General features: G+C 35.4%; 8 protein-coding genes, 5 non-coding genes and 2 pseudogenes across 15 annotated transcripts; 10 read left to right on the top strand and 5 right to left on the bottom strand.

The window, feature by feature from the left end:
- The first annotated feature begins 135 nt into the window (after positions 1 to 135).
- Positions 136 to 2,002, top strand: cpr-3 (Cathepsin B-like cysteine proteinase 3). Its single transcript, NM_074389.5, has 4 exons — positions 136 to 240; positions 289 to 955; positions 1,362 to 1,693; positions 1,738 to 2,002. The coding sequence occupies exons 1-4, from the start codon at positions 220 to 222 to the stop codon at positions 1,828 to 1,830; spliced, it is 1,113 nt and encodes a 370-aa protein (NP_506790.1). The 5' UTR covers positions 136 to 219; the 3' UTR covers positions 1,831 to 2,002.
- Positions 2,003 to 4,870: 2,868 nt separating this feature from the next.
- On the top strand, positions 4,871 to 6,346 carry str-96 (Serpentine receptor class r-10; the record flags this gene model as incomplete). The annotated part of the gene is made up of 4 exons (NM_074388.1): positions 4,871 to 5,068; positions 5,124 to 5,211; positions 5,476 to 6,162; positions 6,228 to 6,346. The coding sequence occupies 4 exons, from the start codon at positions 4,871 to 4,873 to the stop codon at positions 6,344 to 6,346; spliced, it is 1,092 nt and encodes a 363-aa protein (NP_506789.1).
- Positions 6,347 to 7,740: 1,394 nt separating this feature from the next.
- On the top strand, positions 7,741 to 10,059 carry cyp-34A2 (CYtochrome P450 family). The gene is made up of 7 exons (NM_074387.3): positions 7,741 to 7,831; positions 7,885 to 8,260; positions 8,479 to 8,608; positions 8,659 to 8,957; positions 9,005 to 9,215; positions 9,355 to 9,627; positions 9,674 to 10,059. Exons 1-7 carry the CDS (start codon positions 7,750 to 7,752, stop codon positions 9,809 to 9,811), a joined length of 1,509 nt encoding a protein of 502 aa, NP_506788.1. The 5' UTR covers positions 7,741 to 7,749; the 3' UTR covers positions 9,812 to 10,059.
- Positions 8,869 to 8,963, bottom strand: T10H4.17. Its single transcript, NR_070033.1, has one exon. It is a non-coding gene; the product is annotated as a small nuclear RNA T10H4.17 (small nuclear RNA).
- An 820-nt stretch (positions 10,060 to 10,879) lies between the features above and the next one.
- cyp-34A1 (CYtochrome P450 family) lies at positions 10,880 to 13,280 on the top strand. Its single transcript, NM_074386.2, has 7 exons — positions 10,880 to 10,992; positions 11,036 to 11,411; positions 11,912 to 12,047; positions 12,094 to 12,392; positions 12,498 to 12,708; positions 12,775 to 13,047; positions 13,094 to 13,280. Exons 1-7 carry the CDS (start codon positions 10,911 to 10,913, stop codon positions 13,229 to 13,231), a joined length of 1,515 nt encoding a protein of 504 aa, NP_506787.1. The 5' UTR covers positions 10,880 to 10,910; the 3' UTR covers positions 13,232 to 13,280.
- T10H4.16 lies at positions 12,304 to 12,405 on the bottom strand. Its single transcript, NR_070032.1, has one exon. It is a non-coding gene; the product is annotated as a small nuclear RNA T10H4.16 (small nuclear RNA).
- Positions 13,281 to 13,284: 4 nt separating the features above from the next.
- T10H4.1 lies at positions 13,285 to 14,594 on the bottom strand (annotated as a pseudogene). Its single transcript has 3 exons — positions 14,394 to 14,594; positions 14,133 to 14,220; positions 13,285 to 14,056 (listed from the first exon to the last, which is right to left on the bottom strand). Coding segments are annotated over exons 1-3 (1,061 nt in total).
- T10H4.18 lies at positions 14,164 to 14,256 on the top strand. The gene has a single exon (NR_070031.1). It is a non-coding gene; the product is annotated as an Unclassified non-coding RNA T10H4.18 (non-coding RNA).
- A 679-nt stretch (positions 14,595 to 15,273) lies between the features above and the next one.
- srx-51 (G-protein coupled receptors family 1 profile domain-containing protein) lies at positions 15,274 to 16,937 on the bottom strand (the record flags this gene model as incomplete). The annotated part of the gene is made up of 8 exons (NM_074385.4): positions 16,856 to 16,937; positions 16,649 to 16,809; positions 16,155 to 16,301; positions 16,038 to 16,114; positions 15,823 to 15,995; positions 15,577 to 15,776; positions 15,466 to 15,527; positions 15,274 to 15,344 (listed from the first exon to the last, which is right to left on the bottom strand). Exons 1-8 carry the CDS (start codon positions 16,895 to 16,897, stop codon positions 15,274 to 15,276), a joined length of 933 nt encoding a protein of 310 aa, NP_506786.2. The 5' UTR covers positions 16,898 to 16,937.
- A 519-nt stretch (positions 16,938 to 17,456) lies between these two features.
- On the top strand, positions 17,457 to 19,054 carry srw-19 (G-protein coupled receptors family 1 profile domain-containing protein; the record flags this gene model as incomplete). The annotated part of the gene is made up of 3 exons (NM_074384.4): positions 17,457 to 18,045; positions 18,379 to 18,732; positions 18,790 to 19,054. The coding sequence occupies exons 1-3, from the start codon at positions 17,459 to 17,461 to the stop codon at positions 19,052 to 19,054; spliced, it is 1,206 nt and encodes a 401-aa protein (NP_506785.2). The 5' UTR covers positions 17,457 to 17,458.
- T10H4.19 lies at positions 18,488 to 18,618 on the bottom strand. The gene has a single exon (NR_070030.1). It is a non-coding gene; the product is annotated as an Unclassified non-coding RNA T10H4.19 (non-coding RNA).
- A 488-nt stretch (positions 19,055 to 19,542) lies between the features above and the next one.
- On the top strand, positions 19,543 to 19,563 carry 21ur-13303. Its single transcript, NR_070029.1, has one exon.
- A 300-nt stretch (positions 19,564 to 19,863) lies between these two features.
- Positions 19,864 to 21,224, top strand: srw-18 (annotated as a pseudogene). The gene is made up of 5 exons: positions 19,864 to 20,459; positions 20,554 to 20,743; positions 20,806 to 20,888; positions 20,954 to 21,101; positions 21,153 to 21,224. Coding segments are annotated over exons 1-5 (1,089 nt in total).
- A 596-nt stretch (positions 21,225 to 21,820) lies between these two features.
- srw-17 (G-protein coupled receptors family 1 profile domain-containing protein) lies at positions 21,821 to 23,396 on the top strand. Its single transcript, NM_074382.2, has 4 exons — positions 21,821 to 22,525; positions 22,573 to 22,926; positions 23,037 to 23,187; positions 23,239 to 23,396. Exons 1-4 carry the CDS (start codon positions 21,936 to 21,938, stop codon positions 23,302 to 23,304), a joined length of 1,161 nt encoding a protein of 386 aa, NP_506783.1. The 5' UTR covers positions 21,821 to 21,935; the 3' UTR covers positions 23,305 to 23,396.
- Positions 23,397 to 23,978: 582 nt separating this feature from the next.
- On the top strand, positions 23,979 to 25,453 carry srw-16 (G-protein coupled receptors family 1 profile domain-containing protein; the record flags this gene model as incomplete). Its single annotated transcript, NM_074381.2, has 4 exons — positions 23,979 to 24,568; positions 24,782 to 25,138; positions 25,185 to 25,335; positions 25,382 to 25,453. The coding sequence occupies 4 exons, from the start codon at positions 23,979 to 23,981 to the stop codon at positions 25,451 to 25,453; spliced, it is 1,170 nt and encodes a 389-aa protein (NP_506782.2).
- Positions 25,454 to 26,372: the final 919 nt, after the last annotated feature.

Here is a 26,372-nt window from a genome sequence, read left to right as displayed (position 1 = left end):
TCAACGAAGGTGATAATTGATTTCTTGATTCGGTGACACTAACCTCCGTGTTCTCGACTGATGACTAACTTTTTTTTTGAATAGACAAACATAAGAGGGGAAAATGTCGAAATTTTAGTGATAAGGGAAAGCTACAAAATGTGCGGTGTGTGTTTGCTGAAACGCTTCTTTCCAGTTTTCAGTTTTCCCTCAAATTTCAAAAATTGAATACTAAAGAGAATGCTGAAAGTGTACTTTTTGGTGAGTCATCTTCATCTTCATTTTTTCCATTATTTTTCTTACATTTAGGCACTGTTTCTAGCCGGGTGCTCTGCATTTGTTCTTGATGAAATCCGCGGAATCAATATTGGGCAGTCACCTCAGAAAGTCCTTGTAGATCATGTGAACACCGTACAAACCAGCTGGGTGGCAGAGCACAATGAGATTTCCGAGTTTGAGATGAAGTTCAAAGTGATGGATGTGAAGTTCGCAGAGCCTTTGGAAAAAGATTCCGATGTGGCCAGTGAGCTTTTCGTTAGAGGAGAGATTGTTCCAGAACCACTCCCCGACACTTTTGACGCCAGAGAAAAATGGCCAGACTGTAATACAATAAAGCTTATCCGAAACCAGGCCACCTGCGGATCCTGCTGGGCTTTCGGTGCGGCAGAGGTGATTTCCGACCGAGTGTGCATTCAGTCTAATGGAACTCAACAACCTGTGATCTCAGTTGAAGATATTCTTTCTTGTTGTGGAACAACCTGTGGTTACGGATGTAAGGGAGGCTACTCAATTGAGGCGTTGCGTTTCTGGGCCAGTAGTGGAGCAGTAACAGGTGGAGATTACGGAGGACACGGATGTATGCCTTACTCGTTTGCTCCGTGCACGAAGAATTGCCCGGAGTCAACGACTCCAAGCTGTAAGACAACTTGCCAATCTAGCTACAAAACGGAAGAATACAAAAAGGATAAGCATTATGGTGAGTTGGTCTGGCATTCATTTAATAGATTTCAGAGGTTTCTGAACAGTTTTTTTAAATTTTGTGTTTACGAGAATTTTTATCAGATGAAATAATGTATTTCAAAAATTTAGTTGCCCTCTTTTAGAATAATATTTTTTTCTGATCGGGGGCAGATAGCTCAGTCGGTAGTGGTGGCCGCTAGCAGTCTGGAGGTCACGAGTTCAAGTCCGGCCTCACCCCCTAGGTTCACCCAGCCTCTATTGGGAAGTGGAGCAATACACGACTGGATTATCGGCCACAGTCCCCGGCTAGGACGTGGCTTAAATTACAGCGTACCTGAATCCCAGATCCGCAGTGCATAGCACTTGAAGAACGGATCGTCCTTTAATCTTTTAATCCTTTAACTAACATTGTTTGTTTCCAGGAGCTTCTGCCTACAAAGTCACCACTACGAAATCCGTCACCGAAATTCAAACTGAAATCTACCATTACGGACCTGTGGAGGCTTCATACAAAGTCTACGAGGATTTTTATCATTATAAATCAGGAGTTTATCACTATACTTCCGGAAAGCTTGTTGGAGGTCACGCGGTTAAAATTATCGGCTGGGGAGTTGAAAACGGAGTGGACTACTGGCTGATTGCAAATTCCTGGGGCACCAGTTTCGGCGAAAAGGGGTTCTTCAAAATTCGCCGTGGAACAAATGAATGTCAAATTGAAGGAAACGTGGTAGCTGGAATTGCAAAATTGGGAACGGTACGTGAACTTTGAAAGGACTTTTTAAAAATCTAAAATTTCAGCACTCGGAAACGTATGAAGACGATGGCGGTGCAGCGACCTCGTGTAGTTTTATTATGTGTACATTGATGGTGCTGACGTATTATTTCGTGTAGAAAAGAGAAGATAACGGCTCTTCTTTTATCGATTAAAACGGGAATTTCACAAGAAAATTGAGTGCTCTGATGTATGAAACGAAACGAATGAATAATTTATTTCTCTGAAAACAAATTTTTAAATTTAATTCTTTGTAATAAAAGAATAGTTAAATGAAGCAAAACACATTTATTCGAGTACAATTCTAAATAGACCTGGCTACGCTACATATCCGGCGGAGCTGCAGAACCACATGCACTTCCCGGTGGACACGGTTCTGGGACTTTTTCAATTGCATCAGCAAACAGAGGAAGAAGAACCAACATGACGAGCAATGCCCATTTAACAACTTCTTTCATCTTGGGATGCAGGGTGGATTTGTTTTGAAAACAAATTGACTGATTTTTACTATTGATCAAATGGTTATATATCAGAGAAGTTCATTGAAGTTTATGTATTATCAGTGAAGTTCATCAAAACCATGATAAACTTTGACGTGGGAAACATAAAATATTTTTGGCGAAAATTAAAATTTTAGTGTATCAATTCTAAAATTTTATCCATCATTACTTATATATAAAAAAATACAGTTCGTCTGTCCATAGTTTGTAGTCTATGTAGTCTTTGTAGTCTGTGACGTCACGCCCAAATTTCAGTGAGAATAGTGGGCGTGGCACCCTTCGTGGTGAGACCCATCGTGGTGAGATCCTTCGTGGTGAGACCCTTCGTGGTGAGACCCATCGTGGTGAGACCCTTCGTGGTGAGACCCATCGTGGTGAGACCCATCGTGGTGAGACCCAAAATGTTGGCGGGAAATTCAAATTTTAAGTGAAAACAATTTGGGCGGGAAATTCAAATTTTAAGTGAAAACAATTTGGGCGGGAACTTCAAATTTTCAGTGAAAAAAAATTTTGGCGGGAAATTCAAATTTTCAGTGAAAAAATTTGGGCGGGAAATTCAAATTTTCAGTGAAAAAAATTTTGGCGGGAAATTCAAATTTTCAGTGAAAAAAAAATTTGGCGGAAAATCCAAATTTTCAGTGAAAAAATTTTGGCGGGAAATTCAAATTTTCAGTGAAAAAAAAATTTGGCGGGAAATTCAAATTTTCAGTGAAAAAAATTTTGGCGGGAAATTCAAATTTTCAGTGAAAAAAATTTTGGCGGGAAATTCAAATTTTCAGTGAAAACAATTTTGGCGGGAATTTCAAATTTTCTGAGAAAAAAATTTTTGGAGGGAAATTCAAATTTTCTGAGAAAAAGATTTTGGCGGGAATTTCAATATTGGTTTTGGAAACATCTGGAAAATTCCAGAAAATTCTATAATGTTCTAGAACTTTCTGGAAAATTCGAGAAAATTCTGGAATGTTCCAGAACTTTCTGGAAAGTTCCAGAACCTTCTGGAAAGTTCCAGAACCTTCTGGAAAGTTCCAGAACCTTCTGAAAAATTCGAAAAAAATTCTGGAATATTCGTGGTGAGACCCATAAATTTTGGCCGAAAACTCAAAATTTCTGAGAAAACATTTTTGGCGGGAAATTCAAATTTTCTGAGAAACTTTTTGTTAGCTTAAGTACCACCTGGAACTGGCGAGACCCATCGTGGTGGGACCCTTAAAAATATGGGCGGGAACTTCAAAATTTATGAGAAAAGAAATTTTGGCGGGAATTCAAATTTCCAAGAAAACTTTTGGCGGGAAATTCAAATTTTCTGAGAAAAAGATTTTGACGGGAAATTCAAATTTTCTGAGGAAAACATTTGACGGGAAATTCAAATTTTGGTTCTGGAATCAATTTTTTGTTTCAGCACCTTCTGGAAGTTTCAAGAAAATTCTAGAATGTTCTAGAATCATCTGGAAAATTCAAAAAAGTTCTGAAATGCTCTACAACCTCCTATAACTGTAGGAGTTTTTATTTGTTTCGTCACATCTATATTCAAAGAACTTACTATTAGTAGTTAATTATTCAGACTTCTCCAGTTAAGGAAAGTTATTAACTTATTGAAAAAACTGTAACTCTGTGGAATTTTTTCGGGGGAGGGGGACAGCTCGCCACGCCAACAGTGAGAAAAATAGTGTGGTGCGCGGACCTCGAATGATGTCGGCGGCTGATATTACCTGGGGTACCGCTTTTTGCCTTTTCCCCGTGAGTGAACGAGAAAAAGGCGGGGACTATTTTGGCGTACACGCAACGCAGTTTTATAATTTTGAGTGTAGAAAAATCAGAACATTCTAACTACCTCTTTGAATTTTCTGAATCGAATACCATGGAAGAAGAAAATGCGATTTAATCGATGAAGTTTCAACTTTTTTAATGATACATTTTTGAATGATTAAAAGGACATCTATGTGTTATACATTTTAAACTCCGCCAGTCGTTGGCCGCGCCGGAGGCGCGGTCATCGGCTGGTTATTAATAATTTTTAAAAAAAAGCAAGTGTTCCCGTTTATTTTGGGACAATAGCTGGTTTCATGTAAGCAATTTCGTCTGCAATTTCCATAAATGTCAGGTAGGGCGGATGAAGAACGAAAGAAGATGCGAACGAGAGGCGTTTAGTAATATTATTGAATTTCCATTTAATTGATGGAGCGCGTTTGCACGGTCATTTTAAAGCCCCGGAAACGTTTTTTCATATCTGCATAATTCCAAAGCGGGAGAGGCAAGTAAAGGCCCCTGATCAAATGCATACTTTCGGTAGAATAATTGTCAAAATTTGAACATAGCTAGACTGCAATGTACCTATGAACAGGGCTGTTCTCTCTACGTCATACATATTTGACATTATCTATTTTGGGACTTTTCATATTCAAAAACACCATTGTTACTCATTTCCCAGATCGCCTTGAGCACATGCTTTTCCTTCTTTTCCTTCTCGCTGTGTCGATTCAAATCAAAAATAGCGAGTTTTTCATCGAAAATGCCAATTACGAAGATCCCACGGGAATCCTTCATTAGTCTATGCGTATCTACCTCTATAACTACACCCTTCATTCATAACAATTTTCATTTCTATCACTCATTCTTCTTCCTCTCCTTTCTTCTTTTTCTTTGCGGCTCATGAGCCATCATGTGCTCAAATCGGTGGCTCAACGTAACCTACTACGTGGAATGCATTTGCTTCGGAGTTGCCGTATTCCTGAACACAATTCTGCTCATTTTGATCCGAGAAAAGCCACGGCTAGCATTCGGCAAGTACAAATATCTGATGATGGTGTTTTCGATCCTTGAAATTCTCTATGCCATCATGTACTTTTGGTGTAAACCGGTGAGATAATCTATGCGGATTCATACTTTCAATAAAAATTTATATTTTTTTGCAGAATGCACATGTAACCCAGACATCATTCACAATATTCACTATTCTCGAGAATTCGCACGTTTCTAAGGATATTGGAGTTATCGCAGTCAGTAAGTAATTGTGCTTAAATAGTCCTGATAACAAAAGAGTCATTAAGAATCCGCATACCGAAAAAGCTGTGAAAATTAATTACACATTAGTCACACTCATTAGAGCGCATTTTCGCATTTACATGAAGAAATTTCAGTTTTTTTTTTCGAAAAAAATAATTTTTTTTCAAAGCGCTTGAAGGAAAATATTTGAGAGAACTAACAAATGTTTCAGTTAATTCAGATGTGAGAAATAAGTATGATATTCGACCAGTCAAATTTCAGCTATATGGTGTTCCTTCTACGCTATGATGCTCTCCCTGCTCTCCATCCACTTCTTCTATCGTTACACATCCGTCACCGCACCCATCCTTCTTATGAAACGATTCTCATGTCGTTACATATTCAAATACACTCTATACATCTTAACATTTTCTTCCATCTGGGGTCTCTCGTGCTATTTCCTTTGCGGGCCGACTGAAAACAAGGATTACGAGTTGAAGCTAGAGTTCGAGGAAGCTTACTGCTTGGAGCCTGATGAGTATTCGTATGTTGGACCACAATATTTCTACGAACACCGCAAAATTATCGATTCGAATGAAGAAATCAGGGAGAAGATCTTCCATCTTCCATCTTTCCTTGGAATCGGGATCATTGCCGTTTTAATGGTTGGAATTTTGGTTTCTTCTGCTTTATTTGGAGCCGAAACTTACAAAATTCTCAATGCTCAAGGACTCGCATGCTATGCAGCTAAGGAACTACAGAAGCAGCTTTTCAAAACTTTGGTAATTCAAAGCTCGATCCCGATGATCTTTATGGTTCTACCGATAACATGTATGTTCTTGCTTCCATTTTTTGGTGTCAAAGTTGGAGAAGTTGCAAATTTAATCCCGATGTGTGCGGCGATATACCCATGTTTGAATCCAATGATCGCCATGATTTTCATCAAAGATTTCAGTAATAGAATAATTGGTTAGTTCCGACAAGGAGTGTAATATTTATATCTTTTTTATTCTATTTTTTATTATTTTATTCAGAAATCATCACCTGCTCTAAAGGACGACGCTTCAAGGTTGGCACGTTGCCAGCCAGCTCCGCCGATAACACGAATACATTCAACATGCAGAACTTGTCTCGACTATCTCTTACTTCCTAGAGTAATTGTGTTTCATTAACTTTCATACTAGGCATTCCATCTGGTCGAGGCCACACGAGGCGCCTTTTTACCAAAAACTACAAACAATCAAATAAAATATCGAGATGCTGAAAAAATTTTCAAAAAAATTGCAAACTATCAGAAAAAAATTACTGGTTCTAATTAAATAAAATTGATTATTTTTTCGGAGCGTTTTAAAGCATTTTTTTCGATTTCTGGATTTTTCAAAAAATATTAAAAAAATTCTTGGCCATTTTTTGTAAGATTCCAAAAAATTTTTTTTAACATTTTGACTTATTTGAAAATATTTCAAATCAAGTCTTTTTCGCTTGCTCGATATTCTGATTTTTTCGCAAAATGATTTAAAAATTCTGGTAACTTTCTTTTTTGTTTTGCAGACAATAGAAAGTTTATTCAAAGTTTTTTTTCCTATTAACATGAACAAAAATCGACAAAAATTCGGAAAAAAATTACGACATTTTCAAAACACTTTTTCGTAGCTTCTAGGCATACTTATGCCTACAAGCCTGCCTACAAATTACCTAATCACCTGAATTTTGGACTCGATGTAGTTTAGAAGTACCGGTATCCGTTTTAATGAAAAAACTTGCAGTTTCTAGGGTATTTTCATTTCAAAAAAATCCGAATTTTCAATTTGCAAAAATATATTGTTAGTAATGTTTTCTAGATACTACCGTACTTTTCAAGTTTCCATTTTTGACATATAGGAAAATGGGCTCAGTTCGTATGTTTTACACATCCTTTTGAGCCAAATCAATAATTTTTTGAACCAAGAACACCAAAGCACAAAAAATTGTAAATGCTATTAAATTAAATATTTTTGTAGTTTTTAAAATGGATTCAAATCTTCCCTAAAATTTGTACTAGTCACAAAAAATCATTCTTAAAATTAGTTATTTCGGTACATTTATTGAAATGAAATGCACATTTCTTACTAACAAAAAAAGTAAGTTTAATAATTATTCATAATTTAAAAAAAAACTTTTTAATCCTTGAAAATACTTCCTCGTTTTGATTGTCACCTCAATTATCCTCACTCCTCAAAAACTCATCCCTCTCAAATTTTGATTCTTACTGGGTTGCTCCTTTACGATTGGCTGATTATACATTTGATTTTATTAAAAACATGTAAACTATACTCTTCCTATTCCTAATTCTCTGGATTTTGATCATTTGTCATCAACCTCTACTAATTCCTTTCGAATTAATGTCTATTGTGACCTTTGTCTTTCTTTGTCTTATTTTTCAATGTGATAACCTTAAAGAAGGAAATGAAGAATTGATAAGGAAATCTGCTGATGTGTTTTGTTTTTGCCTATCATTCAGATTATGTATAAATATTGAGGCAACATCGAAGTTTGAAACTTTGAAACAAAAGAAAAATGTTTCTGATTCTTTTATTTTCAACAATTTTGGCAATCGCTTTGGTACATCAGTGGAGAGCCAGAAAGCAGTTGCCTAGAGGTAAATCATATTGAAAAATATTTCAAAATTCATTTCAAAAAGCAAGTTTCTAGGTCCATATCCGCTCCCTTTAATTGGAAATTTGCATCAACTCTTCTACTATTGCTGGAAAAATGGTGGACTAGTGGAAGGGTACGCTGAAATTGAGAAATCGTTTGGAAAAGTCTACACCGTTTGGATTGGCCCAATGCCAACAGTCTTCATCTCGGACTACGATGTTGCTCAGGAGACGCATGTGAAAAGAGCCAACGTGTTTGGCACGAGATACGCGCCAGGAATCATGAATTATGTCAGATTTGATAAGGGAGTTGTGGCATCGAATGGGGAATTCTGGCAGGAGCATAGGCGATTTGCGTTGACTACGCTGAGGAATTTCGGATTTGGAAGAAATATTATGGAGGAGAGGATTATGGATGAGTATCGTTACAGGTACGGGTTTGTAAAGGGTTTGCGCCCCCGTCACGCCTCAACCGGAAAAAGTATCCAATGACAAGCTTAACCCCGTGCCAGCATGAGTGACTTTCGCCAGACTACAGATGAAAAGTGTTAAAAGTTTAGAAACCCAGACAATGACAATGACAAAGACAATGCCGGCTGTTCTTTAAACACAAAAACTTCAGGGTTCAATTTATACCATTTCGTTCCAGGTTCAAAGACTTCGCCACCACTGGAAACAACAACATGGCAAAAAGTTTTGAAACATGCGCCCGCTCGTTTTTCGACCTGTTAACCGGCAGTGTCATCAATAAAGTTCTTATCAATGAGAGGTTTGAACAGGTATTTTCAAATGTTCAACAAACCTTTAAACCTTTAATCTCACTATTTAGGACGACGCGGACTTTGAAAAATTAAAGACCAACCTGTCCAGGGGTCTTGAAAACACTGGATTTCTTGATATTTTCTGCCCTGTAAACATTTTACAGTCGAGATTCCTCAAGTGGCGACAAGATTCGATATTTCAACCGCTAGACTGGATTTTGGAGTTGACGAAGCGAAATATTGCAAAACGAGTTGCTCAGCTCAAATCTGGAGAGCATGTACTTCATGACGAGCCAGACGATTTTCTAGACGCGTATCTGATGAAAATGTATAAGGATGAGAAAGAAGGTCTAGACTCAACTTTCACGTAACATCCCAAGTTGTTAACTAAATTAAAGAATTGAAATTTTTCAGACTCGACAACCTTGCCATCGACATGTATGATCTTTGGATTGCTGGTCAGGAGACAACCTCCACGACTTTGGCATGGGCATGTGCGTGTCTTCTCAATAAACCAGAAGTCGTGTTGAAAGCTCGTGAAGAGCTGGTTCATGTCACCGGAGGACATAGATCACTTTCATTGACTGATAAGAAAGTTACTCCGTATCTTTCGGCCGTGATTAGTGTGAGTTTTTTTTTCGTTTCACAACGTTCTCAAACTTTGCAGACCTTCCTAAAATTTTTCTGAACGGCTCAGAACTTTTCTAATAGCTTGCATTTTCAAAATTGATAGTCTTATATTTTTAAACTTCTTTCAATTTCAGGAAGTCCAACGAGTTGCCTCTATTCTCAACGTCAACCTATTCCGAATTCTTGAAGAGGATACATATGTTGGTGGTCAACCAATACGTGCTGGAACTGCAGTCACCGCGCACATTTCAATGATCCATGTTGATGAGACCTTATTCAAAAACCATACTGAATTCAATCCGGAGAGATTTCTAGAGGTTGAGGGTCTTGATAAGAAGATGATCCCGTTTGGAATCGGGAAGCGAGCGTGCCTGGGAGAATCTCTAGCGAAAGCTGAGTTGTACTTGGTGAGTGGAGAAAACCCTTTTTCAACTCGAAAATAGTTCATTATAGGTTCTCGGGAACATGCTGTTAGATTATAATCTAGAACCAGTTGGAGATGTCCCGAAGATTCAAACAATTACTCCATTTGGGCTGTTGAAACGACCACCACCATTCAAAGTTCGATTTGTTGAAGTGGAGAAAAGCTAATTTTTTTTCTAGAGTTTTCATAATAATAAATCTGATTCAAACTTTAAAAAAAAATTTTTATTTCAAAAAAAAAACTGCCAACTCTTTATTTAAATTTTTGATTTCCTATTTTGACCTCAAATGTTGTTATTCTGCAATCAACTGTTCAACTTTGGTTTGATTTCAATTTGATACCATCTGGGTAATATTTTTGTGTTTTCATTTTACGTTCTACTCTCTTCTAATTTAATAAACGTGGGTAGTAGGGGTGTCGAGCAGCATCTCTACAAAATGAGCCAGTGTGCCATGTCATTAAAATATATTAATTAATTGAATAATTAATATTTTAACTGAAGTGTAGCGACATAATATCAACCCAATTAACGTTAATATTATAATAACTATTATAATATTAACGACATAATATCAGACATATATAAACTTCGTTTGATTTTAAAAGAATTTTTGCTCAAAACTGTTTGAAAGTTTGAAAAAAAAACCGACAAAATTGCAAATTTTCCTGTAATTTCCAACTTTCAGACAAGTCTTGAACGGTTTCCTAATTTTTTAACTAAATAAAATGTATTTCCAGATAAAGGTAACTTTAAATTTTGAATATTATTTTATAGCTTTTTCAGATTTTAAATTCTTAATTGCCTTGGCAAAGTTGATTACGTTTTTGGAAAGTTCTCCCACTGGTCTAGAATTTAACATAAGCTCATGTGTTAATACTGGAAGAGACAATATTGAATTAGTCCAGAAATTTGCTGAAACTGAACAGTCAGCGTTAAAAATTTTTGTGTCGGTGGTAAATGTGTACCAAAAAACTCTAATTTGAAAAGAAAACGTTCCAAATTTGCATGTTAGTTCATATTAATTTCGATGATTTGTCATCATGGCATAGGTGAATTTTATGACCTTTTACGAAAGAGTTAACTGCCTTGTAGTCGAAATTAGAGATTTTCGTAGCCAAGGTTAACCTTGGAAGTTTTTGATCTCTGAAAAGAGACTTAGAGAAAGATGTACCTATATACAAGATAATTGGAAGTGATAGGATACCTCCAACAACGTTTTTTGGCTTGTTCTTTTTTATGGGAAATTGGTAGTTTTTGGTAGAACAATGTTTCTTGTTCTGTTATTTTTCACGATTATTTCACTCGCCTTGGCACATCAATGGAGAGCGAGAAAGCAGTTGCCTAGAGGTGAGAAGCTGAAACTTATTCAGATTAAATAACCAATTTCTAGGTCCATATCCCCTTCCACTAATTGGAAATCTGCATCAACTTCTCTACTACTGCTGGAAAAATGGTGGACTAGTGGAAGGGTACGCGGAAATTCAAAAATCTTTCGGAAAAGTCTATACATTGTGGATCGGACCCCTTCCCACAGTTTTCATAGCAGATTTTGAAGTGGCTCACGAAACTCATGTGAAAAGAGCTCATGAATTCGGCACCCGATATGCACCGGGGCTCATGAATTATAATCGGTATGAGCGAGGAGTCGTTGCGTCGAATGGAGAATTTTTTCAAGAGCACAGTAGATTTGTTTTGTCGACGTTCAGAAATTTTGCGTCGGGAAGGAACATTATGGAGGAGAGGATTATGGATGAATATCGTTATAGGTAAGTTCTTAATTTCGTCTTAAAATGCGCAAAGTTTTTTGTTGAATTTGAAAATTAAAAACAATTTGTTATTATTTTTCATTTTCCCAAAAATATTGAAAAAGAACAATTTCTGATTTTCTTAATTCGAAAATTACCTTAACATTGTCGTTATTTTTTTTTTTTCATTCTGAACAAAAAAGATTTAAAATAAAAATTAAAAGGTTTGAAAAATTCCAGAAATTTTTTTAATTGATTAAAAAAGTTTTATTTTTTATTTTTTGATGATCAGAGAATACCAAAAATTGAAAGTTATCATTTTTGAATTTTTGTGTTTTTTAACAAAAAAAAACAAAAATTTATTTCAAGAATTCTTTAAATTTTTATTTTCATTTTTTTAAAGACCTAAAAATTCACTTTTTAATATTTGAAATTTTTAGAATTTTGGAACCTACAGTTGTCTTAGAACAATCACAGTAACCCTACAGTAGTCCTCTCGCAGTAAAATTTGCTTTTTCCAGATTCGAAGATTTCGCATCTTCAAATGGAATTTGCAACAAAGAGAGAAAAATATTTGAAACATGGGCTCGCCCATTTTTTGATCTCCTCACAGGCAGTGTTATTAACAAGATTCTTATCAACGAGAGATTTGAGCAGGTTTTATACTAAATTAAGGAAACATCCTAGTTTCTGCAAATTTCAGAACGATCCCGAATTCGAGAAGCTTGTATCCCGCTTGGCAAAGGGATTCGAGAACACTGGTTTCTTAGATATTTTCTGTCCAGTGCGTATCCTAGAGTCTCGATTTTTGAAATGGAGGCAGGATACGATATTTGAACCATTCAATTACATCTTGGAGCTGAATAAAAAGAGCATCGCCAGAAGGGTGGCTCAGTTGAAAGCGGATGAACATGTGCTCAGTGATGACCCTGACGATTTTCTAGATGCATACTTATTGAAGATGCAAAAAGATAAAAATGAAGGACTAGAAACAACTTTTACGTGAGTTAGCACAATCAGCGGGCAGTTTGTGGGTTTCAATTATCCGGAAAGTGTTGACTGCCTTAAAATTGCAGCCGACACTTCCCGGTAACTTGTCATTTTCAGCCTTGAGAACCTCGCCGTAGACATGTACGATCTCTGGCTTGGCGGTCAGGAAACGACCTCGACAACCTTGAACTGGGCGTGCGCATGTCTTTTAAATCGTCCTGACGTCATCACAACCGCTCGTGAGGAGTTAATTCGAGTGACTGGAGGACACAGATCACTATCACTGATTGATAGGAGGGAGACACCGTATCTATCAGCTGTAATCAGTGTGAGTTGATAGAACATAAGGGTTGTCGGTCAAAGATTTTTTCGTTTCTATTTGTATTTTTGACAGGAAGTTCAACGCTTTGCATCCATCCTTAACATGAACCTATTTCGAATTATAAAAGAGGATACTGTAGTTGATGGTCAACCTCTACGGGCGGGAACTGCCGTGACAGCGCATATTGCAATGATCCATGTGGATGAGGATTTATTCAAAAATCACACAGAGTTCAGACCAGAAAGATTTCTAGAAAACGATGATCTCGACAAGAAACTTATTCCATTTGGAATTGGCAGAAGATCATGCCTCGGAGAATCACTAGCCAAGGCTGAACTGTACTTGGTATTTACTTTTTATTTTCAAATATATCAAAACCTAAATTTTTCAGGTCCTTGGAAACCTGCTCCTAGACTACGACCTGGAACCAGTCGGGGAAATTCCGAAGCTCAAAACGTTGGCTCCATTTGGGTTGCTCAAGCAATCGCCGGAGTTCCGAATTCGATTTGTAGAAGTGGAAAAACATTGAGATTTTTATATTTAAAATGCCTTGCAAATAAAACATGGTTTTTGGGAAATTTTTCAAAAAAAGGATTCACGTTGAGTTGAAGACACTTGAACACGGTTGGATGTCGAGCATGTGAGAATGTCTGAAACTTTTTCGTTTTTGGCTACAAAGTTTAATTTTTTAAAGATTTTTTCAAACTCACCATAAATTCTCAACCTGTAATCTTTTATGCAAAACATAGCCACCATGGATTCCAAGCACGTAGTTATTGGGATAAAAATAGCAATTTGCTCGATTCGAATTCCTAGCATTGGGAAAAAAGAACATACAAGAAACTGGGAAGTACATGAAAGTCGATGGAATAATCGTCTGAACAACTAGGGTTCGGAAGAGTTGATTTTGAAGTTCTTTTGATCCATAGCTAGTGAGACCAACTTTCTTTAGAGTTTTGAAGGTTTGTTCCAAAGTAGGTTAGGCCAGAGAAAGTGGTGCACATTAAACTGGACATTATAAATATTGCAATAAAAGATGGAACGTGGATTTTTTGAATTCCATTTTCAACATAATAATATTTAGCCCCAATGTAGCCAAACTCGTGTGGCAGTAGACAATACTCAAGTTGAAACGCCGGATAAAGCTCCTGATCATTCATCTCACTGGGACCATTTATAAAATAGGTAAGTAAAGCCCAGACAATAAAGAATCCAAGCACGTATGCTACATAAAATGGTGCTGATTTCCTAGAAAATCTGGTGATGTTCAGTGGAGATGTGACGGAAGTATATCGGTAGAAGAATTGAACCGAAAGAAGTGATAACATCATGGCGTAGGAGGAACAGTAGAATGCTGGAATATTTGATTTTTTGAATTTAGAGATTGATTTTTCTTTGCTCTAATTTCAGAATGAATGAGATAAACTTACTAATTAATAAAACTCCGTTCAACTGGGAGACAGCAGAGGTTTTCAGTATCGTGAAGATGGCAAAACTGGTGATCGATAGATGAATGTTCTGAATTTAATGAAGTTAATTTGAAATATAATAAAAACCCATGTCTAGGTTCAAAACTCAAGGTTTAAGTTTATGGTCTGAAAATAACTTTTGAAAAATGTCCAACTCTGGCGACGCCACATGTAAAAATCGGATAGCAAATCAAAGGCCTCAAACTTTAAAACCAAACTTACCGGTTTACACCAAAAATTCAAACAAGAATAAAATATTCCACATGAAGAAAAGGACAGCATTAAGTATCTATAGTTCCCAAATGTTGATCTAGGTTTCTCCAGAATCAACAAAATGAGTATGATATGAGAAACTACGGAAAGGAGAAAGCCGACAAATTCCACCCAAAAAGTGATTTCGAGCCACTTCGACGAGTCGCACATTTTACGAATTTGAGAACAAATATTTAGAATTTTGGTGGTTTTTGAATATGAACTCTAGATTCTCATAACAACTGATTACTCAAATAATTGACAAGCCATCCGAATCGGTGACTTCCTTCTTATATGCTTTTGATTCGGTGGGAAATCTCACGTCTGTTGCTTCGAGAAAACTCAAAGTTCAGATTAGACTATGAATTTTTCAATGTGTTCTCTGATAGGCAAATTTGTTCATTTCTTTTATAACTGTCGAGAATTATGAGTTTCGATACTTTTTTTAAAAGTTTCAGTCAAAGGGTAGATAAAATTCAGTTACCATAACAATGCTTCCAGATTTTGACGAGATTTCAACAGGAAGGTGCAATCGAGTAGAGAAATTCCACGTCACGACAGACTGTGAGAAAATCACGGAAAAAGTACATTTTCAATTTCGTTCTAGTATGCTTCATGTTTGAGAACCTCACGTCTTTTTCTTCGTGAAAATTCGAATTTTAGGTTAAGCTACAATTTTTTTGATGTGTCTTTTGGTGGGGAACTTTGTGTTTTACTTCGACGGTGGTTAAGCATTTTTTTGAAAAATTTAAAAACATTCGAATTATTTCCGGAGTGTTTCTACAGATGCTAAGATTTTAAGCAAAACAAAATACTACAATGTACACGATAACAAATTACAACAGATAATTTATAATCTCAAAGAAGTGCTTCCAACGTTCGAAGGAATTTCGGCAGGCTCGGCGGCTGTTGAGAGGTCAGCTGAAAAGTTAATAACTAAAAAAGTTTCAAGAAAATGATACACATATTTTTTTTGCGCGAAACTAAGATTTGGTCACAAAACAACGTTTTGATTGGGCGAAATAAAATAAAATATACTTACTCGGTTTTGCATTTCCAAAAATGGTATTGGTGAACTCCTTGTTGAAACTCAAAGTGATAATTCTGGAAAAAAAATCTATGATTCGTTTAAATCCCAAATTTCTAGCCTCACCCATCCAACGTATGTACGGATATCCAAGCAACAGTAGACAATACAAAGCAAGCCCATCTCTCACTTGGATCCATTTTCGGTGTAATTAAAAAATAGGTGACTAGTTCGCAAACAAACACAAAAGCCTGAAGGCAGGCCTGTTTCAGGAAGTTCATTTCATAACTGCTCTTGGAAGCGGAGTGAGTTGATATTCCGAATACCTGATGGAAAATTAATTTTTTGAACAAACAAACCGAACTGAAAAACCTTTGCTTTGTAGCTTCTAACTTTCGACACCGTTATCACATCAATTATCACAATGCTGATAACAATCGAGTTATACTTCAAAAATCCTGCATACCAGGCAATAGTGTTGCACACGGGATTGTCGGAGAAAGTGAATACCCAGAATATGTCAGCAAAGTAGAATTTGCAGTCGTCTGAAAGTGGATTTTGTTCATGCTAAGAGATATCTTGCTTACTGTAAACATAGAGATAAAATGAAGGAAGAGTGGCGCTAGCCCAGAAGAAAGCTATCAACTTATTGGTGTTGGGAATGCTGGAATTGAGTTAAAAAAATGTTATAGTACTAAATTTACCTGAAAATGTTTTCATATTTGATCGGAGCCACTATTGCACAGAATCGATTCAACGAAATGCACAAATGAGAGTACGTTGAAATCTCGTACGCAATTATCAACACATGGCCGATGACAGAGGAATACGTTTTCAGATATTCCAAGTTGCTGTAAAAAATGTACTTTTCTGGAAAAAATTTTTTGTTTGATATTGGTGCTCTAGCTCTTCTCAAAAAGCCCAAACTTTTCAAAAACTTTAAAAAATCTGAAACATTTTGTGCGGTTTGCTCATCTTTCAGTATTTTTGAGAAAATTTTGACAAACGAGAGCTACTCCAATTTTAATACTGCCTACCTTGCCTACCTTGCCTACCTAGCCTGCTTTGCCTATCTTGCCTACCTTGCCTACCTAGCCTACTTAGCCTATCTTGCCTTCCTTGCCTACTTCACCAATTCTTCCTACCTTGCCTACCTCTCCTACCTTGCCTACCTTACTACCTAGACTAAATTACTTACAAAAAACACATTGGAGCGATTAAAAATGCAAAAATTGTTGAAATAACTGCATCCCCAATAGACTGTGATGTAGTCAGCATTCCAAATGAGTTCTTCAAAGAAGGCAGTCTTCTGATCAAAATTGCAACCGTCCAGTTTGCCAAGACACCAATGGAGCTGATCTGGAAATCACTCTTTTCAAATTGACAAAGAACCCGTTTTTCATACCGAAAAAATCGCCAGCGCTGCTATCTGATCAGAGCTGATCATTTTGAGTTTGGAAGAATTACTTGAATATAGTCTGATATTTCATTAGAAACCAAGAAATCAAGCATCTTTAAATACTTTTTTTGCTTGCAGACATAAACAACCTGTTTTTCATAAATAGATTTCTTAACAAGCTATTGAAATTTGGAATTTATGATGAAACGGAAGAGCAAAAATCCTGGAAATCGTTCGATCTTTTGAAAATGTGTGAACATAAAAAAATCGGGAAAAATAAGAAAATCAGAGAACGCTTCTGACTTTTTTTTTGAAACACACGTTCCATGAACAAAAATGTATTGTGTTTAAGAGATTTTGCATCAAAATTTCAGAGTACCCAAAACTAAGTGATCATTTAGATTTACTTTTTAAAAAATACTCAGGCAATCAGCTGAGAACAATGTCAAAATGGCAATCAGCTAACCAATTTATTCACACCTATCATTATATTATGACAGCAATATATTATGTTTTGAGTTTAGTACCTTGATATCACAAGACTCGTTTGCGCCAAGCTTACATTCTCCAAGAAAGTTTTACATTATCACTAGTCAATCAAGCCTAAAAATGTCCGAGAATTACTTTCACCCTGAAACTTGTGAAAATATAGGCTTATTCAGTAATCTTAACTGTGGGGATATCTATAAGAAATTGGGTCTGTTATTTGCGGACATTAACGTTTGCCTACAATTTTTCACAGTTTTCATAAATATTTTACATTTGATCGTTTTATTTCAAAAAGAGCTACGAACAGGTGCAATTTATATTCTGATGATTGGAATTTGTATTGCTGATATTCTTGGTTATTTGCTTGATTTTTACAACGTTATGATTGAAAGAACTTGGATTAGATGGATTTCGTTTTATTCAAACATCGATTGCCTGCGGAAAGATTTAACTTATGTCGATGTTGTGGATTTTATTTACATATTTGTGTTTATGGCACGACCTGTTGCTGTTTGGCTGGCGATGCTGATGGCGTTGATAAGAACTTTATCTGTATTTTTTCCGATGAGCAATTGGATTCAAAAGCTTTCAAAACCAAAAAATGCAATTTTTATGATTGTTGTAGTGTTCACATTTTGGACAATATGGCATTCATGTCAGTTCTTTGCTATGACATTACGCAGGTACCGGGATGTATTGGATAAGTCGTGAGTTTTTAATATTTCGCGGATTTTGTCACGTGCCGCAAAAATTAAAAAAAAATACGGTCACTTGTGAGAAAAGCGGAGAATATTTTTTGAAGTAAATTTCATTAAACTGTCTTGAACCTTTACAGAATTATTTTAAATTTAGAATTATACGGCGTAGAAATATGAGAATTCAAAGTTTGGTCACCTGGTAAAATACAATATTTAAAAATTTTTTTCTTTGGTTCAGAGTCTTTAGGCACTTATACAAGTTGTTAACCTGAAGTTGTTAAATTTAAAAGCTTAAGTCAACAAACGTGTCAATCTGACATTTCTAAGCATAGTGTATTTCAGTTGTTACAATTACGAAGAACATCTCAACCACACCAACTCTGTTTTGGTTGTCTCTGTGTACGTGTCGAACATTTATGTAAATCGCAAGCAGTTGGAAACTTACTTACAATTTATCCTAACCATTTTATATCCAATTCTAACAGTCAGTCTACTTATTCAATTGAGAACCATAAAGAAAAAGAGAAATAATATGAATAAAAATGCGTTAAATGATCGATCGGATAATACAACTAAGTTGATTCTCGTCATGACTATATTCTTCATGACATCTGAGGGTCTCCCTGGGGTTGTGTCATTCATCCTTGAAAGGATTGCTAGAGCATCTACGAATACCGGAACGATGGAAGAAGTAGCGTGAGTCACGCTGAAAATCGGTTGTGTACGAAACAGCTCAAAACAAAAAATTTCCAGATTGTTTCTCGGAGCTGCACAACATTTTTTAATAAATATCCGTACACTTAATGGAATTTCTCATGCTTTTATATGTTTCGCAATGTCCTCGCAGTATAGGGACACTGTGAAGAGAATGTTATGTATCACGGAGCAACAAGCAGGACAAGTTAGAAAAAAAAGTTTCAGTCTAGAGATAAAATTGTACTTCCAGAATATATTTGTCTTTTCAACAACTTCAATGAGTTTGAAGGATAAAAACAAGAAAATAACAAAACCTAATTGAATGCTATATATTTTTTTCGTGTGATGTTTTACATAAATATTCTTATAATGATTTCATGATGGTTGAGCACATTTATACAAATGTGTCACGTTTTAAATCTGAAACTTTGAAAACACATAAAAATTTAATTGCAACTTTAAAACAAATCATTGACATGGTTTTTTTCTTGGTAGTTTCAACTAGTAGAAGCTGGATTGTGATGTCCAAATACATATAACTTTGCAAGATAATCGAAAAATAATACAAATAAAATGGCAGAGTGCAAAAAAAACCAAAAAAAGTCAATCGAATTTGCTGAAAAATCAGCATTTTAATTTTTGTTGCAAAATTAAAGTTAAAATGTTTAATTTAATTTTAATATTTAATTTTTTGGAAATGCTTTTCATAGTTATACTTACCGTCCTTACGGTCTACTTTTGATAATTTGAGAACATTTTCTTTTACTCATTCACAAAGATTACAAAAAAGTGTACAGCCTTCCACTTGATTCTTTCAAATGAGTTTCAGACATTTTCATATTCAACACCAAGACCCTAGTTTCAAGACTGAAAGCCAAAATTTGAGAGCGTTCTAATAAATTTTCCAAAGAATCACTAAAGTATATAATCATTCTGTATCTACTTTGATATCAACCAGGAAAAAGCAATCACCTTTATTGCACATTTACACAAATAATTATCACAATCCAAAAAAAGACTTTTTTTGAGCTTTTAATCTTGATATCTTGATATCACAGTTGTTTGTCGCCTTAAATTCTTTATTTTTGAACGTTTTTTTCATCCACATTTTTTTGAAATTTGTGGCCTAAAATGGCCGAATACTACGACGAAGACTATGGTTTTGAAGAATGCAATGGTTTCACGTTATTCAACAGCCTTAACTGTAAGGATATCTATAGGAAATTAGGTATGCTACTAACGGACACAAATGTTTGCTTGCAAATCTTCACAGTCTTCATTAACATTTTACATTTGATCGTTCTATTTCAAAATGAGCTACGATCAGGTGCAATTTATATATTAATGATCGGAATTTGCGTAGCCGATATTATCGGATATTTACTTGATTTTTACACCGCCGCCATACATAGATCTTGGATCACATCAGTCCCATTTTCTTTCGACACAGTATGCTTGCAAGCTGACTTTCTAAGTGTCAGTTTTGCTGATCTTGTCAACATACTCATGCAGATGGCACGTCATGTTACAATTTGGCTGGCGATGATGATGGAATCGATAAGAACGTTATCAGTTTATTTTCCAATGAGCATTTGGATCCAGAAGCTAACAAAACCAAAAACGACTATATTCATAATCTTTTTTGTGTTTTTGTGTTGGACACTGTTTTATTCATCTGAGTACTATTCGGTGACAATTCGATGGTACCCGGATATTTTGGATAAAAGGTGAAATCAACATGTGCATTTACATGTACAGTGCCGGACAAACGTATATGTTCGAAAATTAAAAATAACCTTTTGAAAAATTTGCCTTTTTTAGATGCTTTTCCTATGAAGAGCATGTCAACAAAACCAACTACGTTTTGGTAACTAATACAAGTAGGCTTTCATTTTCAAGTCACCGTAATCAACTGGAGCCATATTTACGCTCAACTCCAGCCATTTTATATCCTATTCTCACAATTAGCCTCCTTATTCAACTAAGAAGCATTCAGATTAAACGACAAAAAGTGAATAAGAATTCAAAAAATTCAAAAAAAAAAAAATGACTGTGTTTGTAATAATTTCTGAGGGTCTTCCATCCATTGTTAACTATGCCCAGTTGAAGTATATTGCATCTGAGCCTGAAGATGACGATGAGATGATTTTTGTATTGTAAGTCTTGTTAAAAGTTTAGTTGGAGCAACATCACAAATCATCAACTCTAATTTTTGTTCCAGAGGAACTTTGGGAATTGCACAAGTTTTCTGTCTAAACTTGCGCTCGTTGAATGGAAGTTCTCATGCTTTTATATGTTTCGCTATGTCCTCGCAGTATAGGGATACTGTGAAGGAAATTTTATGTATCACGCAGCAGAAGAAAGACGAAGTGAGACAAAGGAAAACGAATTTCAGTCTGAGAATGAATGATTTCTTTCAGAAAATATTTTTCGTTTCAACAACTTCGGGCAGCTTGAAGGATAAAAAGAAGAAATTAACAAAGTCTGTCTGAAATTTATAGAGATGTGTTGCTGATGTACGTAACTATTTTGTACTGTATTTTTTAAGAATAAATACATTTAGTGGAAAACTATAGCAGAATGAGCCTACAGTATTCCTAGCGCTCCTTTATTAAAAAATGTTTAATATAATAAGCGTGCAATGCAGTGGATCAGTAATATGTATATCTACACAAGGTTCTGCAAGGTTTCGGCTCTTATAACTGAGAGCCTAAACGATATAAAAACACATAGACCAGCAAATCAACGAACACGTACAAAATTGAAATATGCATATTTTAAGAATAATTAAAGCATAAAAAAAGGGAGACAATTTTTTTTCGATTTCCCACTGGCTCTATTCCACCTACGGAAATGGCGACAACGTTGTTCCTGAAAATCCCGCCTTGCATCTTTTGATTATAATTGCTTCCGGCTTTCGTTCAGCATACATATAATTATTCAACTATACCACTGAACACCGTTGGAATCAGAATAACATGAATTACGTGATTACTCACCTGTCCCTGGAAAATAGCCTATCGAGAAAAGGCAATCAGCCGCCGTCCCACATAATCACACCTATCGTTATTCCCAGACAATAAGCTGTTAAGTGTTGAGCTTTTAATGCTCTTATCACAAGTTGTTATTCGTTGGAATTTCCCTATAAATGCAGATATTTTTAATAGTATCTTTTCATTTTCACAGTTCTCTGAGAAAATATAATGTCCGACGATGAAGAATTTTATTCTGAAGATTGTGCAGGTGAAAACCTATTTACAAGTTTGTCCTGTGGGGATATCTATCGAGCCCTGGGTATAATACTGTCGGACACAAATGTTTTTATGCAATTCTTCACAGTTTTCATTAACATTTTACATTTGATAGTTCTATTTCAAAAAGAGCTACGAACCGGTGCAATTTATATTTTGATGATCGGAATTTGTTTGGCAGATATTATCGGTTATTTACTTGATTTTTTCAACGTTGCCTACGAAAGAACGTGGATTAGCACAATTCCGTTTTACACCAACGTTTATTGCTTACGTTATGATTTGGTTCGAGTTAGTTTTGTAGATTTTGTCAGTATATTTGTGCAAATGGCACGACCAGTTGCGGTTTGGCTGGCAATGATGATGGCGTTGATCAGAACTTTGTCTGTATTTTTTCCCATGAGCATTTGGATTCAGAAGCTTGCGAAAGCAAAAACTGCAATTTTCATGAGTGTAGTAGTGTTCACATTCTGGATACTGTGGTATTCATCCCAATATTTTACTATGACATTACGCTGGTACCCAGATGTCTTGAGTAAGGCGTGAGTTGGCTTTCGAACTTGCACATCTGAAAGTTCATTCATTTCAGTTGCACTGATTACGAAGAACATCGCAACTTGACCCACTACGTTCTGGTAGTTCCAAAAGCTAGCTTCAGCCTAGTCTTTAAGCGTGAAAAACTGGAACCTTTCATTCGCTTTATTCCAGCCATCTTATATCCAATCTTAACAATCACATTACTAGTTCAACTGAGAATTATAAAGAAAAAACGAGAAAGTATGAATAAGAACTTGTTGAATGATCGATCAGATAATACAACAAAGCTCATTCTTTTTATGACTTTATTCTTTATGATATCGGAGGGCTTGGAAGGTATCGGAGATTATATCCTTCAAAAAATTCTAGCTACCCCTAACTATCAAGATTCAATGGTCGACGTAATGTAAGTTTTATATATATTCTTGTGTAATTATCTGCAAAACAGTCCGCATGGGATTGCTGGAAATTTTTTGCTGAAAATGACGTCATGCGTCGTAGCTGAAACTTTTTCAGATCAGCGCTTGGAGTGGCTCAATATTTTTATACAAATCTCCGCACATTAAATGGAATATCTCATGCATTCATATGTTTTGCAATGTCCTCGCAGTATAGGGACACAGTGAAGAGAATGCTCTGTTCCTCGAAAAAGCAGCGACGAGGACAGGTAGATTAAAGATAAATATTTCGATTTAGAAAAAAACTTCTTTTATTTCAGAATATACTGGTCATCTCAACAGTGTCGGTTAGCAGCTCACACAATTCCAGTAGATCAAGGACATGAACGATTTTAATTTTTGCTATATAATACTATGTATTTCTTAGTTTTTTAATTGTTTCAAATTTCTTACAGAAATAACACGTTTATACTCGGTATACTTGGCATTTTTGAAATTATTTTGTCAGTTCGACCGATTTACAGTAGTCTGTTTTGTATCGTAAAAAATTCATTAGAGTTATCGGAACCTAGACTGGTTCAAAAAGCTATTTCGAATCTCACAAGAATGGGTATTTCGAATTACGAGTAATTTGTGATTATGCTTTTAAAAAAGTAGCCGTCATGTGGAATTTTTTTAAAACCCTTGCCCATTGACACTTTACCGTCGCAAAAAAATGCTAGGATGCCTCAAAGCAACTGACATTATTAGTACTAGAAACTTCTTGGCGCAGGAAAAACTACCTAATAGCATCGGGAAAACTGAAATTGCTTTGAATGTTACCCACTTTTTCACGTTGCCAATAAATACGTGATTACTCAACTCCAAATAAAAGTTCAAGGACAAGAAAGCAATTTGGAATTCACGCCAACAATTAATCCTAGACAGCATGTTATTAAGCATTGAGCTTTTAATGGTCATATCCCGAGTTACACTTTTGCATAACATTTTTTTTCAAATTTCCATATCTTGAAGTCAGTCCTTTAACTTTGACTACCTTTTTTGCTTCGATTTGAATACAATGTACTATGATGAAGAATTTTATTCTGAAGATTGTGAATTTACAAACCTTTATGACAATTTTCACTGTGCTGATATATATAAGAAAATAAGCATGGTACTTTCTGATATTAACATTTGCCTGCAGTTCTTTACTGTACTCATCAACATTTTACATTTAATTGTTTTGCTTCAAAAAGAGCTGCGATCTGGTGCAATTTATATATTGATGATTGGAATTTCTGTGGCTGATATCCTTGGTTACTCACTTGATTTTTACAATGTCGGCTTTGAAAGAATGTGGTTTGAATCAATTCCTTTTTATAAGAATACTAATTGCTTACGAGGTGACTTTGTGCAAGTCACCTCCGTTAATATTCTCAACATATTCGTGCAAATGGCACGGCCCACGGCGGTTTGGCTAGCGATGATGATGGCGTTAATAAGAACACTGTCAGTATTTTTTCCGATGAGCAATTGGATCCAGAAGCTTGCAAAAGCTAAGACTGCAATTTTAATAGTATTAATTATGTTTACATTTTGGATACTTTATTATTCGTCACCGTACTTCGAGATGGAATTTCGATGGTATCCGGATATTTTGATTAAGTCGTGAGTTGGATTGATTTGTTTTGTTTGAAAATAGTTCCAGCCATAATTTAATGATATAACAACGGTCGGTCCTTTCCAAGAAGTGGGCAACTCATACCTCCTTGTTTAGTCCTTGTCCTTTTCTTTTTTAGGAGGTATATGAGATTGTAGTAAAATTTTTTTGTTTATTTATTTAATTGATAAATTTATCAAAAGTAGCATTTTTCTTTTCAGTTGCTATAATTACAAAGAACACCTCAATCACACCTACTACGTATTGGTAGTTTCTAGAGCAAAAGACAGAAATATGGATAAGTTTAATAAAATAGATCTCATCTTTCGGTTCGCTTCAGTTATTTTATACCCAACTCTAACTATCACTCTACTTTTGCAATTGAGAACAATCAAGAAAAAAAGACAGAATATGAATAAAAACGCGTTGAATGACCAATCGTATAAAACAAACAAGATGATTCTCATGATGACTATATTTTTCATGACTTCCGAGGGTCTTCCTGTCATTGGATCATATATTCTTGAAAACTTCATCTTGTCTAAACTAATTTACGAAGAGTCGATGACTGATATTGTGTTAGTTTTGTTGAAAATTTATATCGGTAGCCTAATTTATTTCCAGATCACTACTTGGACTTTCACAATATGTTTTCTGGAATCTTCGTACAATGAATGGAATTTCTCATGCTTTCGTATGTTTTGCAATGTCCTCACAGTATAGAGAAACTGTGAAGAAAATGTTATGTATCACGAAAAAGCAAGATAGAGGACAAGTGGGTCTCAAACAGAATACCATATTTTTCAACAATTTTTATTCAGAATATATTGGTTATTTCGACTGCGTCTGTTAGCTCGCAGAGTTCAAAAAGGACAAGGATGAAAAATATTTAAACGTTTTTGCTAGAGTTCTATTTTGAAATATAAACTTTAAGATACTTACCTATTAGTTTTATTATACCATTTTTCTTACCTCGAATCTAGATGAATGAAATAAACTAGCTCTGAATTTCTTGATTTTGTGGCTTGAAAAAACTTGGCCTTCAGTATTTCAGAAAAATGGCGAGAAATTCGAAAGTTCAACTTACAAATTTGTTGACGCGGATTTCCAATGAAATGTTGCTATAGAAAATCTGAACGCCCAAAACCCTTTTAGCCAGTTCAGGAAGTTCTGCCTATGCCCCGGGTATAAGGTATTTGGTTTTTGAATCAATTTTTTTGCAAAATTCGGATAACACTCCATCTGTTTTTTTGTCTCACAATAAAATTGTTGATGGTCTTTGGAACTTGGCTGCTAAGCAACAACAGATTTGGCCATGATATTTGTTTATTCTTGTTTCACACCCACTCTCCTTCTTTGCTGAAAAATTAATAAATGTTTCGTTTTATAGCTCAGAAGAGTTAAATTTTCAAATTAATTCCATGATTTATAATTCTTGTTTTTTTTTTCAAATATCTGAGCAACAAAATTTTGGGGCTGCATAGGAGCCTCCGTCATCAAAGAAGGTTTTCGTAATTTTTGGTGAAAATATGTCCCTTTTGCAAATTGCTACCTTCAAACAACAAAAAATTGATCAACAATTGAACTTTTGAATGTTTTTCAAAATTTCCTCATGGTTAAAAGGTTCAATGTTAATACCACACTATACAAAGTGAACAAGAGTGAGGCAATGACCAACGTTTTTCTATTTTTTTTTTGAAGCGAATCGATTTTTTTGCCGAAATGTGGAGAATTTTCTTTTAGTTGATTACAGTGTTTGCACTAATTTTTTTCAAAAAAAAGAAGATACCAAAATTAAATGTTTTACACATT

This window comes from Caenorhabditis elegans, chromosome V (genome assembly GCF_000002985.6).
Source record: "Caenorhabditis elegans chromosome V".
In the NCBI taxonomy this organism is placed as follows: Eukaryota; Metazoa; Nematoda; class Chromadorea; order Rhabditida; family Rhabditidae; genus Caenorhabditis; species Caenorhabditis elegans.
This window is presented reverse-complemented; position numbering and strand designations above follow the sequence as displayed.

What these genes read in the sequence shown, in the direction of transcription:
- cyp-34A2 (NM_074387.3), top strand. Translation starts at nt 7,750, where the DNA reads ATGTTTCTGATTCTTTTATTTTCAACAATTTTGGCAATCGCTTTGGTA. An exon ending in GGTCTAGACTCAACTTTCAC is followed by an intron (nt 8,958 to 9,004) that starts GTAACATCCCAA and finishes GAAATTTTTCAG; the next exon opens with ACTCGACAACCTTGCCATCG. An exon ending in CGAAAGCTGAGTTGTACTTG is followed by an intron (nt 9,628 to 9,673) that starts GTGAGTGGAGAA and finishes AGTTCATTATAG; the next exon opens with GTTCTCGGGAACATGCTGTT.
- cpr-3 (NM_074389.5), top strand. Translation starts at nt 220, where the DNA reads ATGCTGAAAGTGTACTTTTTG. An exon ending in TGCTGAAAGTGTACTTTTTG is followed by an intron (nt 241 to 288) that starts GTGAGTCATCTT and finishes TCTTACATTTAG; the next exon opens with GCACTGTTTCTAGCCGGGTG. An exon ending in CAAAAAGGATAAGCATTATG is followed by an intron (nt 956 to 1,361) that starts GTGAGTTGGTCT and finishes GTTTGTTTCCAG; the next exon opens with GAGCTTCTGCCTACAAAGTC.
- srw-17 (NM_074382.2), top strand. Translation starts at nt 21,936, where the DNA reads ATGTCCGACGATGAAGAATTTTATTCTGAAGATTGTGCAGGTGAAAAC. An exon ending in GATTCAATGGTCGACGTAAT is followed by an intron (nt 22,927 to 23,036) that starts GTAAGTTTTATA and finishes AAACTTTTTCAG; the next exon opens with ATCAGCGCTTGGAGTGGCTC. An exon ending in AAAAGCAGCGACGAGGACAG is followed by an intron (nt 23,188 to 23,238) that starts GTAGATTAAAGA and finishes CTTTTATTTCAG; the next exon opens with AATATACTGGTCATCTCAAC.
- cyp-34A1 (NM_074386.2), top strand. Translation starts at nt 10,911, where the DNA reads ATGTTTCTTGTTCTGTTATTTTTCACGATTATTTCACTCGCCTTGGCA. An exon ending in GAGAAAGCAGTTGCCTAGAG is followed by an intron (nt 10,993 to 11,035) that starts GTGAGAAGCTGA and finishes ACCAATTTCTAG; the next exon opens with GTCCATATCCCCTTCCACTA. An exon ending in ATCTATCAGCTGTAATCAGT is followed by an intron (nt 12,709 to 12,774) that starts GTGAGTTGATAG and finishes TATTTTTGACAG; the next exon opens with GAAGTTCAACGCTTTGCATC.